At 39.4% G+C, this 23,764-nt stretch overlaps 1 protein-coding gene across 2 annotated transcripts in view; it reads left to right on the top strand.

The window, feature by feature from the left end:
- LOC141777763 (cyclin-Y-like) overlaps positions 1–23,335 on the top strand; it is a 31,772-nt gene extending 8,437 nt beyond the window's left edge. The window contains exons 2-11 of one of the 2 annotated variants that reach the window (XM_074652308.1): positions 12,553–12,627; positions 16,051–16,068; positions 16,362–16,396; positions 16,619–16,713; positions 16,819–16,854; positions 17,548–17,605; positions 17,813–17,932; positions 20,188–20,354; positions 20,936–21,098; positions 22,250–23,335. In XM_074652308.1, the coding sequence (XP_074508409.1) occupies positions 12,553–12,627; positions 16,051–16,068; positions 16,362–16,396; positions 16,619–16,713; positions 16,819–16,854; positions 17,548–17,605; positions 17,813–17,932; positions 20,188–20,354; positions 20,936–21,098; positions 22,250–22,366 (884 nt within the window). In that variant the 3' untranslated portion in view covers positions 22,367–23,335. The remainder of the gene's footprint in view (positions 1–12,552; positions 12,628–16,050; positions 16,069–16,361; positions 16,397–16,618; positions 16,714–16,818; positions 16,855–17,547; positions 17,606–17,812; positions 17,933–20,187; positions 20,355–20,935; positions 21,099–22,249) is intronic. The other variant, XM_074652309.1, reaches the window with a different exon arrangement.
- Positions 23,336–23,764: the final 429 nt, after the last annotated feature.

The following is a 23,764-nucleotide window of genomic DNA, read 5'->3' as shown; positions in this document are numbered from 1 at the left end:
TTCTGTCCATTTGTGATGTCACAAATATACAATATTTAGACCATTTCAAAGTTTTAAATGTAAACATTCTAAATATGTCCCAGTTTATTTCCTGTTGCAGTGCAAGGCCTATGGAAAGGAGGCTGGGTCACGGGCGGACATGGGTCTTGGGGTATGGGGTATAACACATGCGCAGTGTAACTGAAGCTGCGGTCGTGCGTTGCGATTGGCTCAATTTCGGCGAGTGCAGACAAGATTTTACTGCGCATGTGTTATACCCCGGGAGATATGACGCGTGACCCAGCCTCCTTTCTATAGGCCTTGTTGCAGTGTATGTGAATGACATCAGCTGACAGGAAGTAAACATGGACCCAAGCTGTTGCCTAGTAACGGAATTCTGTTGCAATTCCATTGAAATGTACTAAAACGGAGCGTTTCAGACAGAGGGTAAATACAGGTATATTCTAGCAGACAGCATGAGGAAAATAAAGGGTTTTTTAAACATTAAAGTATGCAAACATGTTCTAGTAGAAACACAAAATACAAACATGAACCTGAAAATGAACCTGATATGTCCCCTTTAAGCCTTAAGTCTTCATTGGGTTGAGTGCACTTGAATTACGTGAAGTAATAGTATGATCTACAATGCACAGAGCTTGGGCTGCGGTCGAAAAGTCCTTTTTGTTTAAGAAGGTTCCTAACGGAGTGAAATGACCCTGAAGTATCTGAGTAGCAGCCATGATAAGAGCTGTTCTCTAAATGCTGAGGAAAGGTGCTTCAATACTTCCTTTATTATCTCCTTAAGCAGAGGATACACTGGACTATCCTTTGCCAAAGGAAAGGAGATAATGCCGCCCCACAATTCCTTGCGGCCGCAACTTTTAAAGCCGACGCGCCATTCTGCCGTTCATGAAAACAAACGATATGCTTCTCTTGCATAATATTTTATACGGTCATATACTAATTGGGATTCATGTTGATAAATATGAGTGGACAGTGACAAAAGAAGAACAAATAAAATGAACAGTAAACAAATGCAAACAAATAATCAACATAAATAAATATTACGTCAGAAAAGGAGTAGGTTGGTATTTCACTTCCAACCTTGGTAATGAAGTAATATTTTTCACCAGTTGTCCACGTTAGACTTGTAAAGACTAAAACTTAGACTTTTTGACTGCAGCCCTCATCTGTGACCTTTGCAACCAGAGTGGTAGGGCTGTGCAGGAAACGATGGAAATGTTAAATTGGCTCGTAGTATTCCACCTCTGTGTTCTCCCTTTCTTGTTTTCTCAAACCTCTGTTGGTTGCGGATGCTCTAAAATGCAGCGGTTTTGAAGTTATACTAATCTAAAGATACTCTCTGTCCTCAATAGTCTGTCACTTGTGTAATTGAAATCTCATGTAATTGCACCTTTACCTTTCAACCCTTATTCCCCATATTATAAATCAATTCTCATAGGGGACCCACCATTGCCTCCATTTTTTTAAAATCAGCTGCTCCTCATCTGCTCGGAGCTGGCACAACAAACAACATGTTTGGTTCTGTGCGGTTATCCTTTTCATAAGTGAGAAATGTATTTTAACAAGCCATGTGTGCCATAAAGCTCTTTACAGAGCAACATAAAGAGATGAAAACAATTGAAAGATTGTTCCTAGTTTCTCCATCCGATAAACAAACATATTTTTTCCAGAAATAATTGGCCTTAAATTAACTAAAAAAAAACAGCTCACATTGCTGTTTCCAACAGTGTGGTTTCTTGACCTTGATAGCAATTTCAAAGTTTGGTCCAGGGGGTAATAAAGTAATATAACACAGTGTTGCTGAAGTAGCACAACACATTTAATTATTTCCACTGTAGAAGCCACATCAAGCCCCATTGCTGTTTTTACAGCAGCAGCAGCAGCAGCAGCCATGTGTTTCACCAGGGGCAGATGACTGGCTCCGCTCACCATGTTGGCAAAGAGGAAACAGCTCTATTAAAGGTTAGAGCTGGAAAAATAAAACACCCAAAATCAATGGATGGAAACCAGAAATTAGACTTTCTCCTTCTTCTTTCTTCTGCCTTTGTTGGTGATTATTCCTTTCAGGGTCAGGATATTCACAGGAGAGGGTCCTCGTTTGATTTATTGATTATTAATGAGAGTAATTTACTCCCCGATCCACACCAAGACCACCTCATCTCACTAATTACCACTTCAGAAAGGCATGTTGGCTTTGAGCTGTCGAGGCAGAAAACACTTAAAATGCAATCTGATTTACATGAATAAGGACTAGATCTTACGGGACGGCGTCAGTTCTGATTATAAAACTAATCAAAACCAAAACCACTTTCTGACTGACACAGCTGAGTATGAGTCATCTGACCTGCAGCCTTATGACCACTAGTTCTGTGCACCCACTCACATCTTCCTGGCTGATGGTTAATGTGTCTCTCTCCTATCTTTACTGTGACTCCCCTGCATATTATATGTGTATACTGTATATTATATTATGAGGTTCAAAAGAAACAGAACATTTGAGGTGTTTAAACAATTCATCAGCGATGTCACCTGTTTTTCAAAATGGAATGACAAACTGTGACCAATCAACAATCGTAATTTTTCGCTTTGGCATGAAAAAAAGCGTGTTTTCATCACTTAGAATGAGCCGTTTATATCTATATAGGGAGCGGGTCCTCTTCATGGAGTCCGCCATGTTGCACCGCCATGTTTCTACAGTAGCCCAGAACGGACAAACCAAACTCTGTTAACTTTTCCTGCTTGGGCCGGAGTCGATAACGTTACTTGCTCCCGTTGCCGCCGCCGCTTTCTCTCTCTCTTGCTTCACCACTAACTTCCCACCTCTGCTCCAAATGACCTATGCTACTCTTACAACAACTGGCTCTAGAGAGGGACATTGAAGTTTTCGCATTGTCAGACCCTACACATTGCAGCTTTAAATAAAATAAAAAATAAAGCAGTTTCTTTATAAGCAGATTGCGATGCATCTTTCAGCTCCACAATGCATATTGCAACTTTTTTGTATTGATATACGTATGTATATCCAGGCTGGTCTCATACACCGTTCGTAGCTACACCTACAAAAAGTCAATGCACTGTAATTCGTGTATATCCCAAGAAATTAATTTGTATCTAATCCACGTAATTGGCAACCAGGAAATATATAAAGCGGCGAATACCACGTCAAGGAAGGAGGTCAGGGTCGATGGGTGGGTCAAAAAACACCGGCCTTTCGCCCAGGAGACCGCCGTGTGAAAGCAGAAGTCAACATTGATTTATTTTTCATGTAACTGCCATACTTAGGTTACACCACTTCCGATGTTATTTTAACTCAAATCACAATCTTTTCCTTAAAGCTGAAGTAGGCGAGATTGGAGCAAATATGATTAAAAAAAGTTATTTTTATAAAACGGTCACTATATCCTGACAGTAGTAACCTGAAAAAAGTCATGTGCCTCTGTGTCCTCCGGTGCTCCTAATTGGCATCTGCAAGATTTCACAGACCAGAGGAAAACAAGCAGTCAGAGCTGATCTGAGGTCTATGAGAGCCGGCAGTCAATCACCCGAGAACTCCGACCAAACGGTCAAACTAGGCAGCGCTGATCAAATATGAATCAATATTCTGTTACTGTAATGACTATTTCTCTCCTCAGATGTTTCAGAATCATCTTGTAGTGCACGGTTTAACTGTAAAATTAGAAAGTTGTTGACGCGGCAGCCAATTTTTTGCCCAATGATGCCAAAAATATGCTGCCTACTGCCACTTTAACTTAACTAAGTAGTTTGTTATGGTCACTTAACTTCCGTTCTCAAGTTACGCCACTTCCAGTGTGGCGTAACTTAACCACAATCTCTCCTAAACCTAACTAAGTAGTTTTCTTGCCTAAACCTAACAAAGTTGATTCCTGTGAAGACGGAAGTTTATTTTGAAAAGACTGGAGCGGGAATTGACGTTGGACATTCGTAGGAAAATGCACGAAAAATGAGGAATAACTTTTTGTAACATATCATACAAACAGTTGTATGAGAAGACATTGGTGTATATATATATATATATATATATATATATATATGCTATATAACAACCCTATTGTACTGTACATTTCTGTCATTATTAGTAGAAGTTCTAGTACTGACAGAAATGCCCATGGTAGAAGAAGAAGTGTATGTGATCCGGGCTTTCCCAGGGAACTCTCCCTCTCTCTCCCAGGAAGCTGGGGCCATGTGCATGTGTGTGCAGGTCAGTTGTGTTTGCTTAAGCTGGGTCCGTTTCCACTCCAGGCCTGGGATCAGTGTGTGTGTTGAAACAGTATAAGGGGGGTTAGGATAACATCCTCCTGTTGTTTGACGGGTGACATGATAATGAAGATGGAGTGAATGTGCAACACTAACAGTAGGGCTTAACATTTTACCAGATTTTTGAGAACTGACGTTATTAATCTCTTACTGACCTAAATGTATTCATATCGCATTCTTGACTGGTCATTCTGTAATTAATCAGGATAACATATCAGAACTCAATCACTCAACATACATTTAGCATTAGACACATTCATGTGTAGCACCATGTAAAGCAAACGTCTCTGTAAGATGAAACCAGCAAAGATTAATAAGCATGACTGAACAGTGAACGTGTTCATTGACTGCATGGGAGCGAATCAGCGTTCATACTACCACAGACTCCAACAACAACACTGGGATCACGTTCATGTCGGAGCGCATTGTAGATTTAACTCAAACTGTTTTCAGAGGCAGAGCTGCTCCTAGGGCGGAAATAATCCCAGTAGGTGAAGTGTAATAATTACAATTGAAAAAAACTGAATTTTTAATTGAAAAATAAATTTCAGCAACACGTTTTTGAGTAATTTGTGACTATAATTGCAATCTTACACAGAAAGTTAGGCTAACTTGAAGACAACTAACATAGAGGTTCAACACAAGATAAAGTGGAGGGAACCGATAGGAAGAGTGGCAGAAACAGCTAGTATCAAGATGTTATTGCTAATATGTTAACTAACAGTTACCTATGGGGTTGTGTTTCAGTCCACCTAGTGGAAATAAGTCACTAGTCAACAGCACAAGTCAACATTCACTCTCCTTTTTAGAGAGTTTTGAGATTCACCATCTCTTTTTCAAGGGTGTCTTGGCGACGGCAGCATAAAACACATAAAAGAAGAGATTTAAAACAAAACAACAAGTTAAAACAAACAACATACATATTTTCGCATAAAAGAAACAAGCAACAGACACAATAACGAACAGCAAATTCAGTTACTTTCAACCAAACCAAAACAGCACACGTCAATCCGCTGTTCATATCCCTCCGCTGTTCATATCCCTCCGCTGTTCATATCCCTCCACTGTTCATATCCCTCCGCTGTTCATATCCCTCCACTGTTCATATCCCTCCGCTGTTCATATCCCTCCGCTGTTCATATCCCTCCACTGTTCATATCCCTCCGCTGTTCATATCCCTCCACTGTTCATATCCCTCCGCTGTTCATATCCCTCCACTGGCTCCCAGTTGCCGCCCGAATCAAATTCAAAACCCTGTTGCTTGCTTACAAAACAGCACCAAGAGGGTAAACGTTCCAGGGTTCGATTCAACCGTACTAAGCAAGGAAGGTGTGAATACGCCCTTATACAGACTGTATGTGTGCAATGCATTCTCATGCAACGGTTCGTATGATATCTTACTAAAAATGTTTCCTCCTTTTTTGTTCGTTTTCCTACGAAAGTCCCGCAACACGTGTCAATTTCCACTCGTTACATGCATACAGTCTTTTCAAAATAAACTTCTGTCTTTAAAGGAAACAACTTCCTTAGGTTTAGGCAACAACTTAGTTAGGTTTAAGAAAAGATCGTGGTTTGGCTTAAAATAACTCTGGAAGTGGCGTAACTTAAGTACGGAAGTTACATGACAAATAAGTCAACGTTGGCTTCTGGATTCACACGGGACACGAACACCAGGCTCCTCTGCGAAAGTCCAATATTTTCAGACCCACCCATCTGCCCCGGCCTCCTCCCTACGTGGCGTTTGCCGCTCTTTTTATTTCCTGGTTCACGATTCACGTGAATTACACATGAATTGATTTTGTGGGATATATACGAATTACAGTGCGTTACTTTTCGTATGGTATAGCTACGAACGGTGTATGAGACCAGCCTGATGTGTAACTGGGACAAAAACATGGCAGACATGACGGACATTTAGTCTTGTAGGGAGCTTGAGAAATTCCATTGCGCCTGGAGGCGTCTGCTCCACCTGGCCCTTTGAGCCATTGAAGAAAATATTGGACCCATCATAGTTCTGAACAGAGTAAATTTCAACTTCATAATCTGAAAATCTAACAAAACCCTGAAAAACGTTTTATGGTCAGACGTAAAGTAAAGAATTGGGGAAAATGGATCGGATTGATGTATCCTCAAAAACAAAACAGATTGTGGAATCTGATATTAGCAGCGTGATGCTGAGGCTGACACATTTAAGGATGGAGACCCTGACGCTGCAAGATGCCCGAAACAAGCAGACACACAATATAAACTGCGTACTGCAAACACTGCGTGCTGCCTAATTAAAAAGGTTTTCAAGGACATTCTAAAATAAATACAATATTAGAAACACTATAGAGCAATTATGGTGTGGGCTGTTAAGAGCAGGGTGCGCCTGTTGTTAATTCATTATGTAAGAGCAGCGAGGCAGACAGGTAGGCTCGCTAGCTGATAGGTTAGCCGAGCCTCTCCCGTTTCACTGTGCAGATGCCGACCGTGAGTCTTTGTTAAAGTTTACTTGAGGTGCTGAATATCACATATCAACACTCGACACCCGCTGCTGTGCACTCTGGGAATTCCACTAGGTAGGCCTAGATTTGCATATTGACACAATATTGACAAGTCTGTTGAGAGAATTCGGCATTATACTACATTTAATGGTTAAAACATTAGTTATTGTTGTGTTGTGGCTTAAAATGTTTGAAGTAACTGACCCTGGTTGCCAAAAAAAACTCAGTCTTCAGAGAGATTTTCTATTGTTGACTCAAGTGCAAAGCTAAGTCAGCTCTGTGTGACTGGCAGCCTTGACTCTTGTTTGACACATGCATCAGATATTTGACACATCAGTCACACCTGTCACAAATGATTCCACAGTGACGGGAAATAGTGTGTGTTCCTGTTTGTGCAGCCATTAGAGAGGAACCGTTTATCTGCACATACGAATTCCTAGTTAAATCTGAAATTTTAGACCAGAACTCTTTATTTATTTATTTGTACATATACACGTATTTAAATAGACGTAAGAATTAAAAGAAAAGTTTGAACACTGTGCATGAGAGCTATAAAAGCCAAAAATGGTTTTAGAGGTTAAATTCCCCTATTAGAGATCAGTAGTAGGGCTGTCAGTCGATTCAAATAGTTAATTGAGATTAATCGCAAATTAATCACATTTTTTATCTGTTCAAAATTTACCTTAAAGGGAGATTTATCAAGTATTTAATACTCTTATCAACATGGGAGTGGGAAAATATGCTGCTTTATGCAAATTTATGTAAATATTTATTATTGGAAATCAATTAACAACACAAATCAATGACAAATATTGTCCAGAAACCCTCACAGGTACTGCATTTAGCATAAAAAATATGCTCAAATCATAACATGGTAAACTGCAGCCCAACAGGCAACAACAGCTGTCAGTGTGTCAGTGTGCTGACTTGACTATGACTTGCCCCAAACTGCATGTGATTATCATAAAGTGGGCATGTCTGTAAAGGGGAGACTCGTGGGTACCCATATAACCCATTTACATTCACATATCTGGAGGTCAGAGGTCAAGGGACCCCTTTTGAAAATGGCCATGCCAGTTTTTCCTCGCCAAAATTTAGCGCAAGTTTAAAGCATTATTTAGCCTTCTTAGCGACAAACTAGTATGACATGGCTGGTACCATTGGATTCCTTAGGTTTCTCTAGTTCCGTATGATAGCTGTATCTTCAGTCTACCTTTAAAAGGCCCGCTACAACCTGAAACTGCAAGTTGTGTTAATGCGTTAAAGAAATTAGTGGTGTTAAAACAAATCTGCATTAACATGTTATTATCGCACTAACTTTCACAGCCCTAATCAATAGTCACACTTAAAAAAGAAAAAGATAATGAAATGATAAAAACAAATATTGTATATAATTCATCAAAGTTGCAAGAAACCGTAATAGAAAAAATCTTATAGAAATGTACAATTTACATAGAAGTTTGTTTTCAAGTTTACATGCGTTAGGCCTACTGAAAGCCATGAAGTGTTATAAATGTTTGCTAATTAAAATTAAAGTCCTTTTCAGATGTTTTTTGAATAATGATATGTAGATGTTGATTGTAGCTATGGAAGTAGGTTGTTCCAAAGAGATGTTCCTCCGTATTTCAATGAATATTGATTAAAGGAAGACCGACAATACTGGAGATAAAAGTCCTTAGAGTGTCTGAGGAAGACTAAAAAAGGTTCTGGAAAGTGCTAGGCAAGTAATAAGTTAGGTGTACATATTTATACATGAATACACATGAATACACAAGACTTATTGGTCAGTCAATTTGAAATCCTTTATGTCTATATTCTCAACCCCACTGGGTCAGTGATCCCACACGCACATGGAACACCAGCTCAGCTTCTGTTTAAGCTCTAATATGTGAATGTGATGAAATCGGCCGGACGCAGCGATACTCCTGAATACTGTTGCATAATGTGCTAAACTGTCACAAGTCTAATCCAAGCTGAGTCCATTCACCCTGCTGGCATTAACAGACCGTGTTTCAGGTCAGCCTGATGGGTTCTAAATAGCATTTAGGTTAAAATGAGTTTAACACACAAAGAGTTTGCACACCAAAATCTACCGGAATGCTCTTTTAATTCTATTTTTCAGTGGAGTGAAAAGCACTTACAGGTCCCATATTGTGCTCATTTTCAGGTTCAGTATTTTGTGTTTCTACTACAACATGCTTACATGCTGTAATGTTAAAAAAAGCACTTTATTTTTCTTATACTGTCAGTATTGAAGCACCTTTCGTCAGCATTTAGAGAACAGCTCTTATCATGGCTGCTACTCAGATACTTCAGGGTCATTTCACTCCGTTAGGAACCTTCTTAAACAAAAAGGACTTTTCGACCGCAGCCCAAGCTCTGTGCATTGTAGATCATACTATTACTTCACGTAATTCAAGTGCACTCAACCCAATGAAGACTTAAGGCTTAAAGGGGACATATCAGGTTCATTTTCAGGTTCATGTTTGTATTTTGTGTTTCTACTAGAACATGTTTGCATACTTTAATGTTTAAAAAACCCTTTATTTTCCTCATGCTGTCTGCTAGAATATACCTGTATTTACCCTCTGTCTGAAACGCTCCGTTTTAGTACATTTCAATGGAATTGCAACAGAATTCCGTTACTAGGCAACAGCTTGGGTCCATGTTTACTTCCTGTCAGCTGACGTCATTCACATCCACTGCAACAGGAAATAAACTGGGACACATTCAGAATGTTTATGTTTAAAACCGGGTAATGGTCTAAATATTGTAGATTTGTGACATCACAAATGGACAGAAATCCTGACAGCTTGTTTCAAACGCACAATTTCTGAATACGGGCTGTGTGTATTTCTCTGTATAGTGAGCGTTTTGATAGTTTCACAGTATTTATAAAGTACTTATACCTACTTTATAAAATAAAAGACCTGAAAACCTAACTTTTTACAATATGGGACTTTTAAGTTTCAGATAATCCTTCTGTAACACTCTGTGACAGCAGCAGGTTTGTGAAGTGGCTACAGGGGTCTTCAGAGTTGTCTTATAGGACCACATCCTAATATTGAACAAGAGTACACACATATTTACATTCTATGTATATATTTGTCTCTATACAGCTCCTATCCACATACAAGCACATTGACACATATTAAAGATACATTAATATGAGATATTATTCTAGTTATTCTTAACAAATCCTTTTTTTTAAAATTCAAATTATGTAAACACCTGTTACGTCCATCATTATTTATTTATCACTATACTGTGCCATGTACGCACAGTACTAGATTAAAGGAACAGTGTGAAGCATTTAGGGGGATCTATTGACAGAAATGGAATATAATAATAGAAATATGTTCTTTTTAGTGTATAATCACCTGATAATACAAACTGTTCTGTTTTCATTGAACAATAGGGAGCGTGTGTCTTCACAGAGTCGGTCGCCATGTTTCTACAGTAGCCCAGAACAGACAAACGCTGGCTCTAGATAGGGACATTCGCGTTTTTGCGTTGGACATCGTAGTTCTCCTACATGCTTGGTAGACGGGAGAAGTCTCAGTTGGTTGCAATCTGCAACCTCACCCCTAGATGTCGCCAGATCCTATGCAGTGCACCTTTAAAGCTAGGGTTGGTAATCTTGACAAACTAGCAAGAGGTACCCTAGATTTTAAAAATGATCCAAACGAAAAATGTTGCCAAGTGTTGACAACTCTTTTCCAAAGAAAGCAGCTAGCAGCACAAGCTCCAAAAGTCCTTAAATATAAAGAGAAAGTCGCCAAGTCAACAACGCTGACAGTCTGTCCCTTCAGGCCTCCCTCCAAAGCCACTCCCCCAAAATTATCATTATGAACGTAAAATACACAGCTATTGTTAGTACTCACAGCTGTCAAGCTAGCAGCTTGTGGAAGACACAGATACCAGATATTTTTTCTTTTTTTTTGTCAGAGCATTGGATTTAATGAGAATTACGGGGATGTAATGAGAATTTCAACAAATGTTTTTGACGAAGATTACCAACCCTAGCTTTAATATTTCCAGTTATAAAACATGTTTCTGCTGTCAGTCACAACTGTTTAATCTTTAAAAAACAAGACTACTCTGGAAGTTAAAAGACTTTTTTTGTTAATTAGATAGAAACCAAGCAGTTTTGGAAACATTATAATGACTAAATTGAGTGTTGTGAGCCCTAAAGGTCATGAATCATGTTTCTGCTATGCAGAGCCATGGCAAGACTGAGCTGAATACAGCCTGCAGGGTGGTCTGGTGGTTCAGAAAGAGAAGCCTGTTTGTTAGCACACTTCTGTTAGCTAACAGCAGTGGTATTATTTTAATTCCCCCGCAGCCAGTCGTCCCACAGCAGCTGCCGTCACCGAGACAGATGATCGGTCGCGCCGCTCTCCCAACGTCTGCATTGTGATCAAATAGCCTGGATCTTAATCTGGGTCTGTTACAGTCATATCAGTAGGAGTCGGAGCATTTGGCAGAGCAGCCTGCATGCCGGGCATTTTTTAATGATGATTTCACCAAAAGTAACCGCTTTGAAAGTATCTCACTTGATGGATATCACTGCTGAATTTCAATTTTTGAAATGCAAAGTTCAGGCTATGAGTACAAAATACTGAGGCTAGATTTCAGTGGAAAGATCAGAGCACATTGATTTCTGGAACACTGCAACATGTTGTGTTTTACAGGAGTGCTGGCCGTGAAAACGAGGAGAGAAAGTAGCCTCTTCAGTTCGTATCATGTCTGTCTTATCAAAGTAGCAACTGTTATCTACAAGGCAACAAAGCATTCTGGCATGCACGATGATGGCTCATATTGTGAGTGCTCCAGTCGTGCAGAAAGACGCGTCTGTGGCTCATGCCCTCAGGCCACGATGCAGCGCAGATTAGTTTAGGATGGGGACATGAATCATGCCTGGATGTGTTTGCGAACACAGCGGAACAGAAAATAAGGATGCAGCAAAACACATGGAACAATAGTCCTTACAGAGAAACCTCGTGATTGCAAAGACATTTTAAGAGCCTTTTTTTTAATTAGCTTTCTTAATTAGCATTCTTGTTTTATTTTATTTATTTTATTTGAAGATGAGTAGCAGCTCTGTGAGATTGACTGATTTTTAACAGGTATTTCACCATTTTAGTTTAGCATGTTAGCATGCTAACAGTTGCTAATTAGCACTAAACACAAAGCTGAGGCTGATGGGAATGTCATTAATTTTACAGGTATTTGGTAAAATTATAAATTAAATACATTTTTTATTTAATATTTAATATTGTATCCCTATATTTTAATTTCCACACTATTATATGTCTTAGACTCTCATTTTTACATCTTTAAAAAAAAAAAAAAAAAAAGTTTTATACATATTATTTGAGCATTGTTAGAGGGAGTCTGAGATCCAATAATTTAATCGCCAACGACTGCTTCTTGGTAATTGTTGTGCATATGGCAATGAATAACTTGAACTTGAAATCAAAGTAAGTTATTCGTGTTCTGGGGACATTGGTTATCTGTACCAAATGTTATGACGGAGTGTATGTTTCATGAAGATGAAATTGTTGAGTCAGTAGTATTGACCGAGAATCTTATCAACCCTCTCCAGACTTAGCATGGTCGTTTGTTATGATGATGAGGCAGTAAAACAATTTACAATAATACAGAAAACAACTTGTGTCTCTGTACTTGGATTGAAGGAACATGAAAGATGACTGCAGTAGAATGTCTCTGAACATTGTTTCCATCTCACAAAGTGACACATACTGTATGCCTTGTGTTTTGACAGAGTTGAATATGGAGTTCAATCCATCAGACCATCCGCGGGCCAGCACCATATTCCTCAGCAAATCCCAGAATGATGGTGAGTAGCTCCGTTTAATAGGATTTGACTGATTTATCCGTTTTCAAATTGTCCTTTTAACCCTCTGAGACCCACAATAGACAATTTTTAGGGGGGGCAGGGGGTCTTTAGGGGGAGATAGCAGGTTAACAGTAGATGTCACATAGAAGTGGTGTACATCATCTGAAAGCTGGGAACCTGAAGATTAATTTGAGATGCAGCTCAGCACTGTGTGTCAACATGAAATCATTCATTAATTAATTAAAATAAATTGTGAAAATGTATAAGGGCTTATAACATTATGATAGATGTCCGTCCCCATGCTCTCTTATGTCTCATAAGTTGCTGCAGCAGTTTTTTGAGGTTGATACCATTTGCTACACGGATTTGGTGCTAAATTTAACCATTTTTTATCATTTGAGAATTGATAAAAATGATCAATAATCCCTCCAAACTACCACATTAAGACACCAAGACCTTGAGGAACACCATAGAAAAAGCCATGCTGTGATTTGGGATAAAAAACTTTTGACATTTTGGAGATTTCTGAAAGAATTACATTTTTCGGCGATTGGATGGCGAGCACTTCTGTTGTGTAAACTGCTCAGAAACCCCCTTATTGTCAATCTAGCTAGGAAAGCCATCCATCCTCTGAATGCTCTAGGTCTATAGTCTGATCCATCCATCCTCTGAATGCTCTAGGTCTCTAGTTTGATCCATCCATCCTCTGAATGCTCTAGGTCTCTAGTCTGATCCATCCATCCTCTGAATGCTCTAGGTCTCTAGTTTGATCCATCCATCCTCTGAATGCTCTAGGTCTCTAGTCTGATCCATCCATCCTCTGAATGCTCTAGGTCTCTAGTTTGTGGCTAGTTCTAGGCTGTGATCATCCTAGAGGTCACCAAAGGTCATTTTATACAGTAAGGTCAAGAAAAAAAGTGGTCTCACTAAATTAAATGTCTCCTATGGGGACTAACATCATCACACATGAATACAGTTGGGCTCATTGGATCCACAAGAGTCTCAGCTTTACAGTGATACCCAATTTATGTAACTTAACACTGTTTAGGGACCCCAGTATGCAGAAATATTCAAATACACCATTTTTAGACTATAGGCGAAAATAACACATTTATACTGCATTCAAAAAAACACGTGATTATCATAAAGTGGGCATGTCTGTAAAGGGGAGACTCGTGGGTACCCATAGAACCCATTTTCAGTCACATGTCTTGAAGTCAGAGGTCAAGGGGACCCCTTTTGAAAATGGCCATGACAGTTTGGAGCGTTATTTAACCTCCTTCCCGACATGACATACATGTATCACCCTTAACATGATCGTGACATATAATCAAGATAATGAGGCTCTGGGAAAAAAAAAAAAAGATTTTCCATGGAGCAATACGGTACATATAGGAGCTCTGATCCCAGAGTAGTTTCTTTGTGGCTAGCCGATGTGTGCTAATTTATGCCGTTGCCCGGAGGCATCTGACTGAGAGCTTCAGCATCCTGCGGAGGGGGTTCGGTCACACCGGGACAGAGGAAATATTAACATGTTTTTTAGAGCCATAAACACCACAGCATGAGATCGTCGTTTTTCTTAGAGGCCTGGGGAACAAACAGCGACACAATAAAAGCTGTGTGATGTTGAAGGAGATGAAGACTGCATCTGATAAATGTTTTCTCCTGTTAAATTTAATCCTTAGTATCACACAGATATTGGATTCTGTATTGCATCATATTTGATGTTAAATCTTTCTTCATTCAGAGAATTGTGCCATGTGATGAATATTTGGACAAAGAAAAATAAAGAATAAATGATGTCTGACTTGTGAGGGATAAATGAATGAGCATTACATTTTCTATCAGATGAAAAGAAATGAATATTGTTTCTTATCATTTGCAATACTTAGTCTCGTCTTTGGGGAAAAAGAGTCACATGTTGGTGATCCACCCTCCCTCTTCCTCGTGGCTTTAAAGGATAAAGCTGACGTTACTCTAGCCTTTTTATTTTTATCATCAAATCCCCTGAAGAGACAAAACCAGCAGGAAATTAATCCTACTAGCAAATGTTGTCTGTGTAGTCACAGCCTGATGTGTCTTTGTGGCATTTTGGTTAAAAAAACACGTAAATATGAGTAAATAAAGATTTCATGTTTTTTTTTATTGATACAAATATGATATAACACCAGTCTTAACCTTCAGTTAACTGGGTTTTCATCCTTTATGGCTCGTGACCTTTTTTAGCCAAGCAACTTCTGTGAGCAGATCAACCAAAGACTGATGTTCCCTTCTCAGATTATTGAGTCCCAAAGAGGCAAAGCTCTCCAGTATTTTACAAGGGAGAAGCCAAAACGTGTGAGAAAAATCAGAAAAAATAAACCTAATTTTGTGTAGCGGAGATGTTTTTGTCTTCTTCTTTCCTCTCTCGACCCCTCGTATCGTGCACCCAGGCGGCAAATCCGGGTCTGAGAAGTGAAGCCAATGCTGAAGTGCCTTAAACTTGCATTCTTTCTAACAGCCAGCAGGGGGCGACTCCTCTGGTTGCTAAAAGAAGTCTGATTGTATAGAAGTCTATGAGAAAATGAGCCTACTTCTCACTTGATTTATTACCTCAGTAAACATTGTAAACATGAGTTTATGGTCTCAATCTCTAGTTTCAAGTATTCTTCAATACAGCATGATGTTCATTTAGTAAATGATGGTCCTATTTAGAGTCAGATAGACCATAAAGCAGGAGATGCTTTAGGGCGGGGCTACATTGTGATTGACAGGTTGCCATAGGGTGACCAGATCCCAACAAACCAAATGTGGGACACAGAGTATGTCTGTGTGGGACAATGTGGGACACGTTACCAAGGCTGAGAGGTCTACAATGTTGATATAATGTCTATCTAACTTAAATAATAAACATTTCTATTCTGCCCCTTACCTCGTAACATCTCTATGCTTTGTCCGGATGCATCCACAGATCGGTACATCTCTTTTTGAGCCGCATGCTTCTTGTGAGACTCATGCGTACTGTGTCGCTTGGCAAACTTCGCAAAAAACTGAGAATCGCCTTCCACCTTCACCCGTTCGGTTGTACTTAGCTCCACCCTCTCATGTCACTTCTGGTTGCAAAAAACCAAGATGCCGAACTCAAGGCCACTCTAGTCCACAAACCAATGGGTGACGTCACGGTGACTACGTCCACTTCAGTCTACAGTATACTTGTGACCCCTTGAGGGGCCCTGACCTCCACTATCAGAGTGGTGGTGACACTGCCAGTGCTTTCTGAATTGTGTACCTCTCCCTAAAATGTTAGTTTATAACATGTATGATATTAGCAGAGGTTGAGAACTGCTGCTGAAGCACAGCATATTTGAAAAGAATCCTGCTGTTGTCACAGAATCAGTGACTGTGCTGCAAACGGAATAAGGTTTTTGGTTCCTCTCTTTTCAGAGGTGCCCTGCAGGACTGGTGAGTATAGTCCTGAGTGTGACTCTGTCTCCCTCTAGTGGTGATAACAGCACTCTGTCTTTCTGCTTTCCAACTCATTCTCTAACTGTGACCTCTCAACACTTACAGCTTTAGTTCCGTGTTACAATTAACATAGTGCAATGTGCTAACTCCTTGCCGTGTTTTGCTTCTTGGGATAACAGTGTGTGTGTTACTGGTTGATAACTGCTGGGTTTTGTGATTGGGGTTTTTGCCGCTGTCGGTGCAGAAGAAATGGAATTTATTGATAAACTTGTCTGTCTTTCTGTCTTTAGTGCGAGATAAACGAAAAAGCCTCTTCATCAATAATGTAAGTGCACGACTGATTCTTTCAAACTCAGCTGGTCTTTGTGTTATTTTGAAAGGTCTAAATGCTGTATTAAGGGGAAGCTGAAAATACAAGCAGTCTGTTACATTCTTAGGTTGCATGTTGTTGATGCTCATCCCCCCCATGCACGACACACTGGCATACTTTATGTGGGTCAGAAGAAAACATGTACACTCTAATAACACTCACTGTGTTTGTTTGCAGCATGGGACGTCGAGGAGGAAATACAGCTCCTGCTCCACCATCTTCTTAGACGACAACACAGTCAGCCAGCCCAATCTCAAATACACCATCAAATGGTAATAAATATGTTAGAAACTGTCTATCTCATAGGAAGATATATTATTTGTTATCTACACATCTTTAAACATATTAACACATGTATTATTGTTTTCTCTTTACAGTGTATCACTGGCGATTTACTACCATATAAAAAACAGGTGGGGCTTCTCAGTCATTTTCAACAGTAGTCTCTGTAAATCCCAAAACATAAATGCAGAAGCAGATTGTGAGTAAACTTTATTAACTGTAAAATGATAGATGTGTCAAGTAAAGTAGCAGTACATGTCAGGAAAAAGAAAAATGAGTTCATTATGGCGTAGCATGTGATTATATAGTCTTGGTTACACTACCAAAAACCCAAACACAAGATTGGAACATGGTATCATACTCAAACAAATAAATATTGAAAAATCTAAATCTGTGTATATTTCATCATTTTAAAAGGTAAAATGTATTATCCTATAAGTAAGAATCTATAAAATCAGGTTACTATTGAATAAATATGAATTCATGTTGTTGATAAAAAAACAATAAAAAGCACTCGTTTAATCATCTATAGTAGAGGAACAATATATGTACCAAAAATTGTTATCTTATCAAAAAAGTAGGTTATTTGACGTCATTCATAAGAAAACGAACAGAAAAGGAGGAATACATTTTTCACAAGATATCTTATGAACCTCTGTATGAGAATACATTGAACCAACACATAAATTGGGGCCCTATTGGTGTACTAGTTCAACCTATAAAGAATATTTTCACATCCCATCTACAGTATCAATAACTTGTTGCTACAGTGACCCAAGTCTTATGGATGAAATCCACCATGTAACAGTTTGTTCTCATGCCAGGGACACAGAAGGAGCAATGCTGCTAGACATATTTGATGAGAAGCTTCATCCTCTTTCAGTAAGACACCATCAGTTATGATATAACACATTTTGCAAAAATGTCTGTATTATTTTGCACATCTTGTTAAATTTGCCTCCTTTTAACTTGTTAGTATTGGGTCATTGTTTTTTTTTAAATCTCCTCCTTTCCTGAACCCTTTCTTCCTCATTTACGCCTATATCTTCCCCTCCTCTCTTCACCTCTTTCTTCCATCTCTTCTTCCAGAAATCAGAGGTGCCGCTGGACTACGACAACCATGACCCAGAGCAGAAGCAGATCTACCGGTTTGTCAGGACGTTGTTCAGTGCTGCTCAGCTCACTGCTGAGTGTGCCATCGTCACACTGGTAACCTTCTTTTAACATCCTCCTCTAGTCATTTAATGGATCATACCATAAAACACCCATACCCAAATGTGCATCCTGGGTGGCTTGTCTCTTGGGGAAAAAAACAAACTAACAAACAAGAAAATGCATTGCTAAGTTTTTTCAGAAAGATGACGATCCCATGACAGTGAGGTGCGACCTGCCTTAAACTGTGCCCTCACGCTCGCATCATCACACACACTTTCTGTTTAGGCCCCAGGGGGAATATCAGCCTGATGTGTTGAGACAAGCCAAGGATGTGTGTAAATCGGTGAACCCAAAATATCATGTCGTCTGAGTGCGTCGTTGGGTCTCGGAGACCAGTGATAAATGCAGGATGTCATACAGGAGAGAGTGGGTGTGAACCTCCTGACACCATCGAGTGGAGTATGGACATAAATGAGTCCGACAGATCAGCTGATTAGACTGTTGTCAGGCTAATAATTAGGCGTAATCAGTCGCTATAAGACCCCTAGATGTGGGTCAATAGGGGCCTACTACACCCACTAGTAGGTTTTATCATCTATTCACATGGTAAGAAAGAAGGTATAAAAGAACACAACAACGACCTCTAGCGACCTTAGTAATTATGACAGGAGCAGAAGGGGAGGTCAGGCGCTGTAATAAAGACAGTGTGAAACTCCACAAGGGATGGAGGTTGGGGACGATAATGGGACACAATACACAGGATTTTCACCCAGCAGACTGTAGTTCACGTGCTGTGTGAAACCAACAATGTGTAGCTGTATTTGAGTTTGTAGTTATTTTAACCCAAAACTTAAGTTGTTTTTTTTTGCCTAAACCTAAAGAAGTTGTAGTTTTGTGGCCTAAACCTAAAGAAGTTGTAGTTTTTTGGCCTAAAACTAAAAAATTTGTAGTTTGTTGCCTAAACTTAAAGAAGTTGTAGTTTGTTGCCTAAACCTAAAGAAGTTGTAGTTTGTTCCCTAAACCTAAAGAAGTTGTAGTTTTGTGGCCTAAACCTAAAGAAGTTGTAGTTTTTTGGCCTAAAACTAAAAAATGTGTAGTTTGTTGCCTAAACCTAAAGAAGTTGTAGTTTTGTTGCCTAAACCTAAAGACGTTGTAGTTTTGTTGCCTAAACCTAAAGAAGTTGTAGTTTGTTGCCTTAACCTAAAGAAGTTGTAGTTTGTTCCCTAAACCTAAAGAAGTTGTAGTTTTGTTACCTAAACATAAAGAAGTTGTAGTTTTGTTGCCTAAACCTAAAGAAGTTGTAGTTTTTTGGCCTAAAACTAAAAAATGTGTAGTTTGTTGCCTAAACCTAAAGAAGTTGTAGTTTTGTGGCCTAAACCTAAAGAAGTTGTAGTTTTTTGGCCTAAAACTAAAAAATTTGTAGTTTGTTGCCTAAACCTAAAGACGTTGTAGTTTTGTTGCCTAAACCTAAAGACGTTGTAGTTTTGTTGCCTAAACCTAAAGAAGTTGTAGTTTGTTGCCTAAACCTAAAGAAGTTGTAGTTTGTTCCCTAAACCTAAAGAAGTTGTAGTTTTGTTACCTAAACATAAAGAAGTTGTAGTTTTGTTGCCTAAACCTAAAGAAGTTGTAGTTTTTTGGCCTAAAACTAAAAAATGTGTAGTTTGTTGCCTAAACCTAAAGAAGTTGTAGTTTTGTGGCCTAAACCTAAAGAAGTTGTAGTTTTTTGGCCTAAAACTAAAAAAATTGTAGTTTGTTGCCTAAACCTAAAGACGTTGTAGTTTTGTTGCCTAAACCTAAAGATGTTGTAGTTTTGTTGCCTAAACCTAAAGAAGTTGTAGTTTGTTGCCTAAACCTAAAGAAGTTGTAGTTTGTTCCCTAAACCTAAAGAAGTTGTAGTTTTGTTACCTAAACATAAAGAAGTTGTAGTTTTGTTGCCTAAACCTAAAGAAGCCTTTTTGTTTGTGTTCAAAATATGACATTTCATTCAGTTTTACAACATGCTAGAACATGTTGCTTTTAAGTTTCCCTTTCACTTTTACAATGTAGTAGACGTAGTAGGCCTCTACTGACCCATATCTATGGGGCTTGTAGCGACTGATAACGACTATTTAATGGCCTGATAACAGTCGAATCGGGTGGACAGATTGTATCATCCACCATTTTGAGAACTTGTTAGGTCATGATGTGGCAAATGTTCCAGACTTACTGGAACAATTGTGTTTTTCATAGCTTTTTTTAAATCACTGCCTACTGCCTCACTTTCATGCCCAGTTTACAGTGATGTCTCCTTTATCCGCTTCGTGGTGCAGGTCTACCTGGAGAGGCTCCTGACCTATGCAGAGATCGACATCTGCCCAGGTAACTGGAAGAGGATCGTTCTGGGTGCCATCCTGCTGGCCTCCAAAGTCTGGGACGACCAGGCTGTCTGGAACGTAGACTACTGCCAGATCCTCAAGGATATCACTGTGGAAGACATGTGAGTTTATTTTAAGAAATGGGGATTGGTTTTATGTTTAGGTGTCATTCATATTAGGATTAGGTTTGGGGTGAGCTCAGAAATGGAAGATGAATCCCTCAAAATGGTTATCTGGCAGATTTGTCCTTACATGTAAGATTTCATCATCGCAGGGACAGAAGACTAAAAACACTGGATTTTGACAAAGAAAGTCACTGGTATTAATCCATGGACATGTTAAAGCAATGTGTGAAGGAAATGAAAAACACTCAGTTATTGTTGACCCTCAACAGCAGCTCTTGCTCTGGTAAACTCCCAGACATGTGCTGCTGCATGAATGTGATTCAAGATGGGACTGAAAATAAAGAAGTTTAGTTTAGTTCTCTTAAAACTGACATGTGAGCACCGATAGTGTCGTTCGTCTCTTCGTTGTTCATTAGTTTTTGGAAGGTATAACTTAAAACCCTCATTAACACACATCATCAGGGGGAGAAAAAGAAGCTGGATAAAAGGCGTGGACTCGTCTTGATATTCTGTATATATTTGACATATTGTGCGTATGGATTTCATGAATGAACCTGGAACTTATTCGTCTCTAACAGGAATGAGTTGGAGCGGCAGTTCCTGGAGCTGCTGCAGTTCAACATCAACGTGCCGTCCAGCGTCTACGCCAAGTATTACTTTGACCTGCGATCGCTCTCAGAGTCCAACAACCTCAGCTTCCCCCTGGAGCCGCTCAGCAGAGACAAGGCCCTGAAACTAGAGGTGAGGCGCTCCTGTCCAGTCTTTTCTCTCTATATGTTTAGTTTCCTTTCCTTTCTTTTCTTCCCTCTTATTCAATCACATCCACAACAATTTAAAGCCGCTATGTTCTCATTCCCAGGGCGTCAAATACCGAGGCTTTGTCACGGCCATTGGCGTTAATACGGACGCATTGAGTTTTCCGTTATCTACAATGTAAACCCATCTGCGTCAATATTAAAGCTCAGGGAAAGTGTGCCGGGAGTGTGGTGACGTAGCTTTAAGAGTGAAAAGACACACTGGATGGGTGGAAGAGGAGGTGGATGGGTCCAACAAACACAAGACTTTCATCCCGGAGACCGCTGTTCGTGTCCCGTGCGTCACGTTACAATCAGCTGTTAGTTCATGTCCCCTGTTCACAACGTTCAGTGTCATTTTCACTGTACAAACAGCAGTTTCAAGCCCAACCATGTCGTTTTTTAGTGGTTTTATTGCCTGAACCTAAGCAAGTGTTTTTTTTTACTTCATAACATTAAGCACGTGTTTACTCCGACCGAAAAGAGTGACGCCGAGGGGTCTGACAAAGCGTCAGTATGTGACGAGTTGGGATGAGAACGCGTTGGCTGTGTGTAGAATTTGAAGATCTATTACTTCGGCACCCCTAGTGGTAGTACCAAGAAAGACAGTGTACAATCTAAAGCAGAAATAAATACATACAACATGGAGCAGGTCGGTGCTATTTTGGAGACTGGCATTCTGTGTTTGTAGTGTTTTCAGTCTCCGTTTGCAACGTCCATCACAACATCTCAGATATGCAACGTGATGACACATGATGACTCTGTGTTGCTGTTTTATTGTTAAAGTTTCATAAAAAAAACTGCATTTTTAATTGGTTTAGCAGACTAAATTGCCTAATCTTTATAGATTTTCAGATGTGGTGGAAATGCAAATAAAAAATTAATTCTTGAATTAACTTTCTGTGGTGCTTTAATTTTGTTTTACTAATCTAGAGATAATCACGATTCATCACAAGCATTTACACAAATAGGAAAAGGGAAAAAAACATTTCTTTAAAGAGTTCTTCTTATTATTGTGCATCACAGAAAAATACTGTGGATACTGAAAGTAGAATTTTGACTCCTTCATAAAAAAACGTGTCTGTGTCCTCCCTTCAGGCTATTTCCAGGCTATGTGATGACAGGTACAAGGACGTACGGAGAGCTGCGAGGAAGCGCTCAGCCAGCACGGACAATCTATGTGGGATTACATGGGTTCCTGCAATCCTCTCCTAACCACTATTCATCTGCCATATACCGAACACTGGCATCAGGCTACAGACACTGGCTGGATGAGAAAACTCTAAAAACACACCCAACATGGTTCTGTGCCGAGTTAAAACATACTTCCGTTTGGATACGCAGATGATACCAAGAAGTGGAACAGTGATTGAAACCTGAAATCAGCTTCTGGACGTCACACCTTCGAACTGGAGGAAGTGAAACACATCTGTAGTTTGGGGGAGGTGCCTTCACAGTGCCTCAACTCTTCTGATCATGCAAAGAGAGAACGGAGTTCATGGCTGTTATATCATCTGTGGGGGAAAAATATCTTTCTTTGGACCAACCAAGAAAGTCCAGGACAACCTATAGGACATGGCACTGTGAACCTGTCTTAAAGAATCGGTACTCTGTTCAGTCTTCTGCTTTTGTGTCTAATTTTGAAAGATTCGACATAACCTGCCTTTGAGATGGCCCTGCAACTTCACAATATTATTTATTTTACTTTGATTATGTGAACTTCAGTGAACAGTTGCAGCTGCCTGAGCCCATAGCACCTGCAGAATTTAATAAAACAGTAGTGTAGCACTGAAAGTTATTTATTTTCTTTGACAGGTCTTAGAATAATACAAGTGTTAGTTTTCTCCTTTGGGAATATTTATATTCAAGGTTTACAGTATTTCTATAGCGTACCTCTCGATACTCAGGTAGTCTGTTTAATCTTTTGATTTATTGTGATGCTCCTCTATATATACACTTAAAGTTGGAAATTATTAAGTAGCAAACAAATTGCAGATGGAAGGAGCCAGAATGAATAAAAAAATGTGACAACACATGCATTCCTATTTTGGGGACATGAATAATCAAACAATTAGAACCACATTCATCAGACTTTGGTTATATCTTAACATTGTGGCGGTATGGATTCCCCGGACTTGAGCCCAAGGTGAAAAGCCTGAGAGCCCTTCCCAGCCACATACAAATACAAAAATAAAAATATATTTGGAGGAGACGATGACGATGCCTCCTTATTTTTAATAAACAAATGCCTCTTCAATTTTAAGAAACAAACACCTCTTCAATTTTAATAAATTAACTTAAACCTTTCAGCATATTGTAATTCAAGTGTTCTGAGAGATAACTAGACTTCTGCTCCTCCTCATGGCTCTGTTTTCAGGCTTTAAAAAAAATCTAGCCAGTGACGAAAGACTTTGAACAATCACAGGTTATTTCAGAGAGAGATCGTTCCTATTGGCTGTGCTACGGCTGGTGGGCGGTGCTTGGTATTTCCTCAGCTGTTCTTAACATGGCTGCCAGGTCACAAACTTTCTCATTTTACAGCTAAACAGTGCACTACAAGATGATTCTGAAAACATTTGAGGAGAGAAATAGGCATTACAGTAACAGAATATT

Source organism: Sebastes fasciatus, chromosome 11 (assembly GCF_043250625.1).
Source record: "Sebastes fasciatus isolate fSebFas1 chromosome 11, fSebFas1.pri, whole genome shotgun sequence".
Classification (NCBI taxonomy): domain Eukaryota; kingdom Metazoa; phylum Chordata; class Actinopteri; order Perciformes; family Sebastidae; genus Sebastes; species Sebastes fasciatus.
This window is presented reverse-complemented; position numbering and strand designations above follow the sequence as displayed.